Source organism: Crocodylus porosus, unplaced genomic scaffold (assembly GCF_001723895.1).
Source record: "Crocodylus porosus isolate Cpor-Errol unplaced genomic scaffold, CroPor_comp1, whole genome shotgun sequence".
Lineage (NCBI taxonomy): Eukaryota > Metazoa > Chordata > Crocodylia > Crocodylidae > Crocodylus > Crocodylus porosus.
This window is the reverse complement of record NW_017728949.1, coordinates 35,523,657-35,537,213: the sequence shown is the minus strand read 5'-3', so window position 1 is coordinate 35,537,213 and position 13,557 is coordinate 35,523,657. Positions and strand designations below refer to the sequence as shown.

The 13,557-nt window shown below is 41.3% G+C and overlaps 1 protein-coding gene across 2 annotated transcripts in view; it reads left to right on the top strand.

Annotated features, from left to right (window-relative positions):
* The first annotated feature begins 3,708 nt into the window (after positions 1-3,708).
* PPP1R1C (protein phosphatase 1 regulatory inhibitor subunit 1C) overlaps positions 3,709-13,557 on the top strand; it is a 95,728-nt gene continuing 85,879 nt past the window's right edge. For both annotated transcript variants that reach the window (XM_019554604.1, XM_019554605.1), the window contains exons 1-2: positions 3,709-4,024; positions 6,282-6,342. In XM_019554604.1, coding sequence (XP_019410149.1) covers positions 3,944-4,024; positions 6,282-6,342 — 142 coding nt within the window. In that variant the 5' untranslated portion in view covers positions 3,709-3,943. The remainder of the gene's footprint in view (positions 4,025-6,281; positions 6,343-13,557) is intronic.

Here is a 13,557-nt window from a genome sequence, read left to right as displayed (position 1 = left end):
CTATGTCACGTTTGCATTTGCAAGCTATCACTCTTAGACTGGTGGAATACAGATGCGAAGTACTCATTCAGGAGTTACCTACGTATCTATAAAAAACTTCTTATTGTCTTTGATTTCAGTTGCTAACCTAAATTTAGTCACCACCTTTGCTTATCTAATCTACCCCCTACAAGTGTGGGCCAATCCCACGTAGTTCTCCTTGGGGCCTGTTCCTAGCTTCCATCATTGGTAAGCCTCCCTTTTCTTTTTTCAGAAGAGCTGCAACTTCTCTATTGAGCCAAGATGGCCTCCCAGCCCCTGTCACCTCTAGTCACCCTCCTGTGCTCCCACCAGCAGAGCAGAGCAAAATCCGGGACATCTATTCAAATTTAGGAAAAAAACACTTGGACAGAGATTGGAGGCTCCAAAAAGAGAACATGTCCAGGAAAATCCAGAAGTATGGTAACCCTAGTTTAATTTTAGTTCTAAAATGCTCATATCCAAGATTTTAAGTCTATGTACAGACCTGACACTTAATGAACTTTAAGCATGCAGAAATTGCTTTACACCCATAACAAAACAGATAGTCATGGCACATAAAGCTCTTTAAAAATTGTGGATCCTGCTCTAAGTTAGGATCTGTTAGTACACATGCTGGATGGATGTGTACTAAGCAAAAGTGCACCTGTTAGAGTGCTTTGTTGAACGTTTGTGCCAGGTCCCATTGAGAGTTAACTTAGAGCTCAATCACTGCCACCCCAGGTGCTGTTGCACAGGGCTGCTCTATCCTTGGGCAAAACTCATTTGCTTTACCCGAGTACCAGGTTGTCCCACCCCCTCGGCCATCACTGACCTGAGCCAGTGACAGCCTCTGATGCCAGCCCCACATGCAGCCTGGCCGGGGCAGTGGCAAGGGGGGTTTCTATCCCTGCAGCTGCCCTGGTCCTATGGTGCACTGCAATCTGGCCAGGGGTGGCTGCAGGGGAAGGAGTTCAGGGTCTCTCTCCTGGCAGCCAGTTCTGGAGTGGCGCCTCTCCCCAGCCCTACCTCATCCCCCCACCAGCTGGTGACAGGGTGGAGGGGCAGCACTCCAGCAGCCACCTGGGAGGTATGTGGGGGTGCCCCCACCTGCTCACCTTGGCCAGTGCAGACAGGCACAACGCCCACCCCCTTCCCTCCACCAAACAGCACATGTCTGTTTAGTTGGAATACGCTCTAACTTACAGTACTTTAAAGTGCAATAGTTGAGCACTTTCCTCCAGGGGCTTTTTGAACATCTGTACTTAGCCTAAGGGCTTTGTAAGTCACAACCATTTAACATGTTCTTAAACATGACTTGTCTCTGATTATTCTAGAGTAAGACATCAATTAAAATGTGTTATTTTTTTAAAATCAGTTTCATACTCTAGACTAAACCAATGCTTAAAAATTTTTGTGATACTTTACTGTTATGAAGTGTTTTGTTGACAAGTTTCTGCCCTCACTATACAGTTGCTAGATTTTGCAAATTATTCAATCAAACAAGACACTAACTAGATTTCTCCTCATGCTGTTTGTAGGCATTACATTAACTACCTAGCAAATGTTGCTACCTGTCTATATTCATAACTTACCACCTGCTCAAGGTATACAACCACAGAAGTGATTGCAATATGCCTTATTACAAATGCAGTAATATTTTTCACTTATACATGTACAAAACAAACAAAAGTTCTGTCCTGACTTTCTGACTTACATTGGATTTAGGGATAGATTCCTTTTTTGTTACCTCTTGTTCCATTTGTTTTGTCTATATGCCCTAACTCAGCTCCCTGTGAAATGCATGGTAAAATGTCCATTGAGTTTAGAGATAGCAGAGTTACGCCAATCTTGCATCCTTCTGAAATCCCACCCATGATATTAAAAACAGAAATGGGTCTGTATCAAAATCAGAGATCCAAACTTCTCTGAGTTTTGGTGAGGTTCAGATCTAGATATGAAGTCTTCAGCTTTTCCCTCTCTGTTTTAAATCATTGCCCCAGATCCAAATTCTTCTAAATTATAGGAAAGTGCATGTCTTCTTTCCAGTAATGGCCTTTCTTTAAAAATTAAAATCTCTTATTCTTAGTCATGAATTCAACAATTTCCCATTTCATCTTTAATTATTATTCCCCTTCCCTATACAAATAATTTGCAGATCTTGCTTGTATCTTATTTAAATGTTCTCCCCTCATTTTCTCTTATAAATGACATCCATCTTCATCCTAAGTAAAGCTGTTGCAGTTCCTCGTCATCTGTCCTTGTCTTTCTTAAACTGATGCTAATTCTTTTTCTCATGCTCTCTTTCTTCTTTGTGGGGGACAATACATTGTGTTGAAGGAAACTGATATATCATTTGCTGCTACAGGCTTATAGCCAATCTTTTGTCCTTTGACCAGTCGGTTGGAGTGCTCTGCCTTAGCTGCAAGTTTTAGTTTAAACCTTTGTTGCAAGAGTTTTTTATGATTCTGCTCAGGAGGCATTCATTTGAAGCAAAGATGTATGTTAGGTCACTTATTTTTGAATACCCGGGTCATGAACTTCTTACATAAGCCATATGAGCAACATAAGCCTTCTCCCAGCCTGGCTTAGCTTGATGGAAGTAAAAGCCGTGGTAGTATATGTGAAGTAAAATTATGGAAGTAGGATTGTGAGCTGTGAATAACGCCAATGTGTCCTTTTAATGTAAGGAAATAGGTGGGAATTGATTCAGCACAAAAATGTAACCAAATTGGGAAAACCTGTATTAGGTATATAATCTATGATCAAGTTGTATGAAATTGGACTTCCATGAGCTCAACACTGAAAGAAGAACTACATCAATGAAGTCCCTGAAGGAGCAGTGAAGCCTAGCCAGCAGACCTCTCCTCCTTCATAGCCAAGGCTATATAAGCAGTATCCTTACTTACTGATGTAAATAAGCCATTGCTATAGTGTATCCCAATAAAACTTTTGATTAGTGACTGGAATAGTCTCAGTAGTCATTAGTCTCACTCTCAACCTTCTACAGTCTACAGCCTACAGTCCACAAATAACATTTCTGGGTGAAGAGGACATGCAAAGTAAAAATAATTAGATTTTGAAGATATTATTATTGCTATTATTTTTCAAACTGCTTCTCTGGGATGGAGGCTCTGTAAACTTAAAAGAAGGCACAGCCCTTGTCCTCAAACACTTTATTGTTTAAATCTGAGATTGACAGCATGGCAGAGGCCCATATAATTAGCAGTTCATAATGAAGGAACTCACATATATCTATGTAGGATTATTATTGAAAAGCTTCCAGGAAGAAGTATATTTTACGAAGGTATTTGAAACAAAAGAGGATGGTTAGTTGGGTTGAAAGTTGGAAGGGGGAATTACGCTCACACTGCATAAAAATAGAATTAATTCACCCCTACTGTCATTTCTACCCCAAAATCTGAAAACTTCTTGATTTGTGTTCATCAATAATTAAGGGCCCATCAGCAATACTCAGAGGGAGCTTACATTGCACTTTTGAGCAGCCTGTTAGTAATGTACAGTGGATAGATCCTCTTTTTCAAATCCCAGGGCACCAGGCCATGCAATGCTAGTATTGCATTTTCAATTAGCTACTGAGTGAATGCTTGGCATATGTAGAAGTGAACTGGTACACAATTAGCTTATTGTTCCTTTCAGCTTTGTGCTGAGAGGATCTGAAGGACTGGAGACACACACACACACACACACACACACACACGCACACACATACACATAATTTGTCAAGCCAGAGGCATTTCTGTGGATGTGGAATGAGGGAGCTGCTCAGCTCATACAGATTCACTTGCTAACTCAGGAATTACAGCTGTTATTAAGAAGCACTCACTGTGGCTTTAGGGAGTGCGCCAGGGGATAATAATAGACACAACTCTCTTATTTCAGACGTTCTGGGCTCTTTTCTCTTCTGATTCTCCTTATTGTTATTATGGAGCCCAACAGTCCTAAAAAGATACAGTTTGCTGTGCCATTATTTCAGAGTCAAATAGATCCTGAAGCAGCTGAACAGGTAAGCAAGCCAGGTTTTTTTCTTTACCTAGGGAACAAGGTGTGGGTGATAACAGGTAATATTCCTGGTCTAAATATTTCTTGGTGTAAAATGAAATTAAATCCACTGATTTATGTGTGGTATAAAAACAAAGTAGCGGAGAGCAGGATTTGTCCTGTTGTTAAAATGCTTGTTTCTTATTTATGCAGGTTTTTAAAAGTGTATCTTAGCTGTTGTATGTTGTTTTTAGAAAAGGTAAGCACACTTGATATGAGCACATCATCTCAAACTCTCTGTTTGTGCAAAAATAGTTAAAATGCATTGTTTAAGATATTCTGACATACATTTGGTAGTATGAATTAATGGAAATATTGTATAGTCAGGTTAGAAGACAAGGCACTTGCCATTTACTTTGACATGGGAGCAAATCATTCGAATTCTGCATAATCATTTATTCAACTATTCCCACATTTATAAGACTTATTTGGAAGTCTACTCATTCCATTAAATGCGTGTATATGGATATATGCATGGGTTTATCAATTCACACATATGCACATATAGATATAAATGCATTATTACAGCATGTTTTGACTCATAAATGTATGCAGGTAAAGCTCATATTAGACAGAAATGGTATTGACTTGTATGTTTATATCTGTATATAAAGAATAACAAGTACAGAATCTTAGATGACAGACATGGATAATATCTATTAGTTTGTCTAGTCCATCTCCATCAGTGTATGACTGTTCCCTGTTGTACATTTACTAATATTTTGATACATCTAGTTTTAGTGGTACCAAAGATGCAATTTTAAATTTGACAATGTCAGTATTGGTGATGGCAATGCAATTGTTTGCATCTGCGTTTGAGGAGACATTTTGTTTCCTTAGTCTTCTGTTGTAATGTCTCCTAAGAGGAGGCGGTGTTTGCCAGAAAATGGTAAGTTGGAGCAAGCCATGAAATAAAGGAAGATAGGAGATGATAAAAGAAAAGGCATCCTTAGGCTTTCAGTGGATCCATAGATTATTTCTTTTGGAATAAAGTGTATTCATAATTTAGGGAATGATTCTGTAGTTAACTCAAGCACGACCTGTTCTCTCACTGTTTCAAAACCAATGAGAGTTATCACCTTCAACCACTACAAGATCAGGCCTTCACAGAATTCCTACAGACACAGAAGTATTATGAGCCATATTTTGCCTCTAGCTCTTTTTATTATCTGTTTTTATTTTACAAGCTCCCTATCATTTATTTTAGACATTGGATGAAATTAAATAAGTTTTGCTGTCAACTACATTTGTACAAATCTGGAGTAATTTCACTGAGACTGATTGAGCTACTTTCCATTTACACATCTGAGAACAGAATTTGCTCTGCTCAATCTAAAGATGTTGCTTTTAAACAATTAGGAAAGAACCAAGATATTGCACTGAAGTTATGTCTCAAAATGGTTTCTGGCTAAATATTCTTAAGTACTGTTGAAGAAATGTCAGGAGCCTGGAAGCTGTAATATAAAGAAAAGATGGCTTTCAATTCAAATATGTCCATTACCAAAGGTTTATCCAATGCCATATTAGTTAATTGTCTAACAGTCTTGTCAGACATTAATGGAATTAGAAAACCACTAGAGCAGAACCATAGAGTACTCATAAAATTTAACTGAAAAGAGACCCATACAATTATTTATATAGATAGACATCTAGAATATGCAGTACTTACAGGATTTTGTTTTGAAGGCATTTTAATATTGGCCTTTTTAAATTGCTTTAAAATAAAGATGCTGACATGACTTTTTAAAAGGTTCTTATAGTGACTGATAGCTTCCATGTCCCCTCTCTTAGCTTTTCTTATATGCTTCAGGTCAGTGGCATAATAGCAATTATTAGTGGTAAGTACAACAGTCTCAGATGCCCCTGCTCATAGAACAACTCAATTTTTTCCAGAAATAAAGAACAAAAGTAAGAATTTCAAAAATAATTAAGTGTCTCACGACCGCAAGTCCCAGTACCTTACAATATGACTTCTGCTCCTAAGTCCCTTAGGTGATTTTTGAAAATCCTTCCTTAGGAAGTCATGATCTCCCAGTACACTGGGGCTAGTCTGATTGTGATCATTATTATACTATTAAAACAGTGCTCTGAATGCTGCTCTTTGCGTGTTTGCTTCTTTCACTTGCACGGTTTGATAGGGCCCTTGATGGACTTGTATTTTGTACTGGATGTAGGGTAGCTAGTGTCCCTAATGACTCTGCTTGGGCCTATGTTTCTCACAGATCAGGAAAAGAAGGCCTACACCAGCATCACTCGTCATTATGAATGAGCCTGCACCCCCAGGTAAGTAGCAACGTGTCTTCCGAACTGCTGCACTCATATATAGGGGCAATATGTCTTTTGAAATATGATGTTACTAAACATGTACATTCAAGGAAAAGTTAAAAAAGGTATCATTGAGCATAGAGCACTAAATTTTAGATTACAAATCTTCAGTCTGTTTATAGTAAATACAGTGAATCTATAAAAATCTTGGCCCCATTGGTGTAAGTGCAAATTCCCATTGATACCAGTAGAGACAGGATTTCAGCATCTCATGAGTAAATCTCCCATGTTGCAGATGAAAGAAGGACTCCACTGAAAGAAGAATTTAGTTGCCCCAATACCCTGTGTTGCAGATGAAAAGAGGACTTAGTTGCCTTTGCGCTTTGGACATGAGTGCAGCGATTTCCTCCACAAATCCTCTCCTCCATTGCTGGGATGTTGAGGGGAATCTTTAGAGCTGAGTTAAGCTCATAGAGTTCTTGGTCTTCCAGTTCCTAGGGGGATACAAGTCTGTTATATGGAGAGCCCAGTAAAAGAAAGAAGTTTTAGATGAATGAGTCAATCTTTCATTGAAACAGCTGGTATTTGCACTCGCACATGAAAACCCTTGTAGATATTTCCTTCCCTTAGACCTCCTGCCAGAATTTTTTCTTCAGGAGTGGCTGGTTTGTAACTAATTTACATGCATGTGCATCCTTAAGGCCTCCAAAAATGTCTGGAATTTACTTTTAGGAAATCTGTGCAAAAGCACCAGAAAAAAGAAATTAAAAGAATGAATTGCAGAAAAATTTTAATACTATCAAAATTTTTAAATTTACTTAATGTAATCAAAACGATTCTGGAAAAAAAACAAAAAACCCTGCTGTGGGATGAGACTTAGCTTTCAGGATTTCCAAACAATCTCTTTCTATTCTTCTTTCAGATGGGGAATGAATCATTTACTATTAATATGCCACCTATGCAATGCAATTGAAGTTTTCTAATTAGTTTTCTCCACTGTTTAAAAGCTATTTTTTTAAAATGATTTTTTAAAGTCAGCAAGAACAGACACTCTGTGCAGTCCAGTAAGGAAGATACTCCTCTGAAAGGTGTGAATCCTAGGTTCCAGTCTCATCTGCTAGGACTGTTTATGCACTTGCATTAGACAATCATTGGCTCAGACACAGAAATAACTCTGGCAGTAAGAGACAGAACCCAGGATTGCCTCCTGAAACCCACGATAGTACTATGGCCACTAGGCCACAGAGTCATGCTTCCACTTCCTTGATCTCATTTTGGCCCCATGAATCTTGCCTATATGGCTGCCAACTGGATCAACTTCCACAGGAGGGATAGGGTAGGTCTGATTCTACCTATGGCAGTAGTAGTAGGGAAATGTAACATGTTGTTTTAAATCCTTGCAGGGTGACATGGGCCTAGAACGTAAGAGTGTTTAGACATGTGCTCTGCAGGGGAGGGCTTTAATTAGAATGAGCTTTAGTTAAAGTGCCCCCACTTCCATTTGCCAGCACAGAGATGCTGATGCATGAGACATCGGAATCTGCTCCAACATGCTGTAATTACAGTGCTTCAGAGCAGCCTCGCTGCACATCTGTAGGCACCCTAGGTTTCTGACATTCTGAGTAAGTGCTTTCACCGGTAGACTATTGGTCAAAATACTGGCACTGCCAGGCAGGTTTGATGCTGATGCATAAGCTTTCTTTTAGCATCAGTCATTTTTCATGTTCTGTGCTCATCTGAAGAATTGGGATTTAGGTGACGCTTAGGCACCTCCTAGCAATTTTTGGGATTGCATCAGATTTTAGACAAGAGTTAATTGCCCTGGTAACAATGTAGCATGTTTCTGAGCATAAGCAGCAGCCCAAATCCAGAGTTTTATTTCAGAGTAAAATGGAGATCCCTAATAAATCTAGGAACCTAAGTGTTTTACAGTGGCTGAACAAGGTTGATTTGGATTGCTCTTTGTGCCCAAATTCCACTTGAGTCCTTTCTGGACGCCTTAAAAATCAATAAGTATTCGACCCTCTATAAAGAAATCCCAAGTTTATTTTTAGATCTATTGCTTTCAGGTTCAGAGTTCTTCCTCTAAAGCACAGAGCACCTTCAATTTACACTCTGATTATAATTGAAATTTTCAGTAATTTGTAGGAATAAGCACAGAGGGTCAGACCTTGGGGATGAGATAATTGCCATGTAGTGCAGATTGTGGATGTTCAAAGACAGTATAAAGCTCACCTAGCTCAGTATCGTCACTTGTGTCCTTGGCTGGACTCCAGACTTCTCAACCAAGGGGCTGAGGTTACATTATGGGATTGTTGCAAAAAGTCATCTGCTAGCCAAGTCCTTTGCTTTTTGCCAGAACTCTGTGCTGGCACTGGGGAGAGGGTAGTGTAGAAGCCTTTCTCTTTTTGAAGGTTGTACGCTGTTACCCCCTCCCAGAGCTATACAAACAGACATAAAGACCAGAGGTGTCAGGCAGTGCAATTGAAAGGTACCCCAAAGCAACAAGAGGTCTACTGTTAGGTTCTGACCTTTGCTTAGCTTAGTGGGTCATACAATGTCAGGATTACTTGTCCTTAATTTAAAATAAAATTGCTTTGACTGTTTTTCTCTATCAAAGTTCCATCTGTACACTGAACACCGTCACATTTCCTTCCGTATATAGATTCTTAGTGCAACGTTAAACCAAAGACAGACAGAGAATAAGGACTCTCTCTGATTTACAGGAAACTTAACTGCAAACAAACTAGTTGCATGCTTATTGTCCTTTTTCCTGAAACGTTTATACTACAACCCCAAACAAATATTTTTATGACTTTTTACATTGCATTGAGTATCATTTAAGTTCTAGCTATGGCAGAAAAATGGTGTTAACCCTCTCAAATTATTTGTGCATGAGATAAATCATTTTTATAGTTCTTTTTGAAAATTCGTAGTGATTTCTGATTTCTTTCACTTATTGCTTTTTAAAACAAATCTTACAGCATTTTTAGTAAATTGTATGCGACTCTGATTTGTGCATGGATATGCTTGTATTCAGATGTGTATGACTGATGTTTGCAAATGTGCAGTGGTGTTTGTATTTTAGTGTCATTTGGTATATAGAAGTGTGGGTAGATTGTAATTAGAAGCCCCTTGGAAAGAAGAAAAATATATGCATCTTAAAGGTCACCATTTCCATTGCTACTTGTATTTTTAACCTATTAGAAGTGGTTGTGAAAATGCTGGCTTATACAGATGCATTTACATCTTATAAGATGCTAAGCAAAACGTAGGGATGCTGATAATGTTCAATTCTCACAGAAGTCAGCTGTAGTTGGGGGCATTCAGTATGTCTAAGCAGTATAAAACACCTTGCTAAAGCAAACTTCAAATGCCAAGACTAGGAATAGCTTTCACTCAGAAATTATAGAGCATCCAAGAACTGTTAAAATGATTTCTCTCCAATAGTGAGTAATTAATCAGTGTATGTGCTTAGAGTTAATAAATAATAATAATGCAGTCCTAATAATAGTTAACACTTCAACAAACAGCTGTGTGAGCATCATTATCACAGTTTGATAAATGGAAAAAATGTAGGGGAGAGAGTTGAAGTCAATTATTCAAGTCACAGCAAGTTAACAGGGAACTAAAACTAAACCCATTTCTCTTGAGTTTTAGTTTCTTGCCTTATCCAGTAGCCTACCACTTCCCCAGTTCAGATAAAAAGTTTAGTGCCAGGTGTACATCAAAATGTTTGAAGTTGAGAACTGAATGAGCTTCCAAATATTTGGATGTATACCAAATGTATTCACATTATCCAAAACTCCTTATTTTGAAGATGACTTTTCTGTAAGCTTTGTGATATTTGCATCTGACTGCAGCTGAAAAGTAAAGAGAGCATTTTTGTGGTATTTCTGGATGTAGCCTGAGCCAGAAATCAGAAGGGAGTAAAACTTGTCAGATCTATGTTTCAGACCTGTGTAATAATTCAATTTGAATAGTGCTCTACAAAGATCTGAGTGGGTTGTTTCCCGTCCCCCCAACCCCTGAGTCACTTCATCCCTCCTGAATGTCTACTACATATTCAGAAGCAAACAAGGAATGCATCTTCACGGATATAGTGAAAATATATGTGAAAATGGAATGGAAAAAATGGAAAAAATGCCAGAGCAAACTGACTGATCCTGGATTTGGCTTCCACAGATTTATGCAGCATATGGGAACATGGCTTGTTGTATTTGCCCATGTACTCTGTTGCTATCATCAAATGACCATGTACAGTTTCACCAATAACTTGCTAAAGGGAAGAGTTAAATCTCAGTAACTGCACCACTTACTGCCAAACAAAATTAAAATAAAAGATCAAATAGAAACAACAGCTGTCAGCTTTGTCTGTACCTGCCCTAACAATAATTTGGTGATGCATCAAAAAGTAAGGTGTTTTTTGGTGATATCTTTTATGGCATTCACTATAGATTGGAGAGAAGCTCAACAAGCTAAACACATATTTACACTAAATATGGACATCCTCTGAGACTAAGCAAAGTTTTTGATTGTTTTGTGTTTATCTTGTGATGATATTTTTTTAAAACAACAATAGTCAGAACCTGCCTCATCTCCTGTTCACCCCTTCGCAGAACCATGGCAGTCATGACGAGGCGTTTTCTCCCGGACCATGAAACATTGTAAATGAGGAATATGTCTTTTGGAAAGCAGGGTAGATACATACCTTTACAGATGACCTAAATAAGATATGTGTACAGAGCACAAGCTTTCATGAACCCAAATTCACATCACCAGATGCTGTGAAAGAACATGCAAAAAGCAGAGTCTTTGGTATATGAAATATAAATGGCACAGAGAAAAGCTGGTAACTATGGTAAAAAGTGACTTCTGAGGGGAAAAGAATTTCAGGTCATGGCTCAGATTTAAAATAATCAATATTCACTTTCATGAGAAGACAATGCCAGCTTCTTTGTATGTACTGGCCTTGTTGTCAATCCAGTACAATAGCAAATGGCCTGTTGGTACCATCTGTCCTGCTCAGGTCACAGCATTCAGGGTGTTTGACACTACTGTGGGCATTAGAATGCTACTGGGTCCTCAAGTTGGCTATGGCAATGCAAACATAAGGATGTCTGAAATTTATTTTTATTTCCTTTTTGGAACTAATTTTTTTTTTTTCCTCTTTCACATACCTGGGTTTTCCAACCCCATCCTGAGAACCTTACTCAGCACTTGAACTGAGGGCAGATGTTGCCTTCTGACTTGACTGCAAGTCTTCCAAACTGCCTTCTTATTAAGTCTCTGGTTATTATTGTTGCAAAGATGATCATAAAACATGCCAACCGATGGAACAAATAAATGACTTTTCAAAGAGCGCAAAACAATATCTCTGAGGTGTATAAACGTCATTCAGCAGATGTTAATTCAGTCTTTGTCTGCACAATGCAGAGTAGATTAGAGATATCCAGGTTAGCTTTAAATGAGCTAGCGCAAGTGCCAGAAACAGTAGTGGCAAAAGTGGCAATAAATTAGCTGACATGGAGCTGCAGGCTGTTGTGGCTATTAGACTACTTCTGTAACCTGCGTGAGCTGATTCAGACCTAGCTCTTCCCTGCTTTGAACTGTGCAGTGTAGGGCTAGGGACAGACATTCAAAAAGCCGGAGCCTGAATTGATTCAACCTTTGCAGGTTAGTCTAACTTGCTTTGGTTGAACCAGTTTGTAAGTGCATAGGCATGTGGGCACATACCTGCAGTTGCTCAGACCAGGAGCCAGGGAAAATAGAGCATACCCTCGTCTCCAGGGAAGCTGTGCTGGCAGGGCATGGCCAGTGCAGGCTGAACTGGCCAGAGAAGGATTATTCCCTCTTCCATCAGCAGGGACCCAAGCCAGGTCTGCCAGGCATTCCCCACTCACTGCTGCAGCAGTGGGCCAGCATGGCCCCTGAGGCAGATGGGGCAGGGAGGAGGGTTATTCTCTCCTCTACTCCAGATGCGGGGGGGGGGAATAACTCCCATCTCTTCCCCCCCACCCCCCCAGCCCTGCCCAGTGGGGGCTGGCTGGGGATCAGGCTTCCTGGGCTAGCTCAGAGGTGCTGGCGGGCGCTGAGCCTGACAGCCACCACTGCCATGTCCTCTGCCCTGTGCAGCACCTGGGGCTACAGCTACACAAGCAGTTGCAGTCTGGCCAGGATAGGGGGGCTTTTTTGCCCTCCCCCTTGCCTCCAGCTACTGCTGCCAGGGCTGCACCAGGCTGCTCTGAGTGGTTGGGAAGCTTCAGCCCCACAGCTTCTGCCCCACACGTGGAGCTCTGGCTCCAGTTGCTGGACACCTTGGAAGGCTTCAGTCTAGGAGCTGCAGCCAGAGCTCCATGCGCGAGGCAGAAGCTGCTGGGCTGAAGCCCCCCCCTCCCCCCCTGCCACCTCCCAGAGCAGCTCAGGAATGGGAGGGAGAGGAACTGCTTCAGGTAAGGAGAAGGTGGTTTGTCCCAGCAGAGCTGTTTTTCTCCCCTCACCTCCACCTGGGCACCTTCTGTCTTCCAAAGGCATCTGGGAGCTGGAGCTGGAGCCCCATGTGTGGGGCAGAAGCTTCCCGCCCCCATGCCACCCAGAGCAGTGCAAGGCAGAACGGCTCCCTGCTCTGGCCAGCCCACAGCTGCTGCACAGGCAGGGGGTGTGATGGTGGCAGCTGCTGGGCTTGGGGCCCACCAACACCTCTGAGCTGGCCCAGAAAGCCCACTCCCTATCCAGCCCCCACCTGGTGGGGCCAGACACTGGCCATCAGGGTCCCGGGGCCAGGGCAGAGATGGGGTTAGTCCCCCTCCCTCCAACATCCAGCAGAGGGGATAGTAAGGGGCTTATTCTGCCCTTTGGGGCAGGCAGACTCAGCTGTGGTCCCCTAGGATCAGTGGGGTAGAGGGGAGAATAACCTACCTCCCTGCCCCCTCTGCCTCACTGGCCCACTGCTGTAGCAGTGAGGGGGGAGCACCTGGCAGATCCGGCTCAAGTCCCTGCTGGTGGGACAGGGAGGCGGAATTAAACCCCACTCTAGCCAGACCCCTGACCCTCCCTGTCCCTGCTCTGGCTGGGGAGCAGACGGGCTGTTTGGCTGGAGCAGAGTCCAGCCCAGGGAGCACGCCAGGATGCTGGGGGACTCTGGTTTAAGGTAAACCAGGAAGGGGTCTGGGACAGACATTGCATAAACTAGTTTGAGCCAAATCAGTTAAGTCTGATACTACATTCAACCAG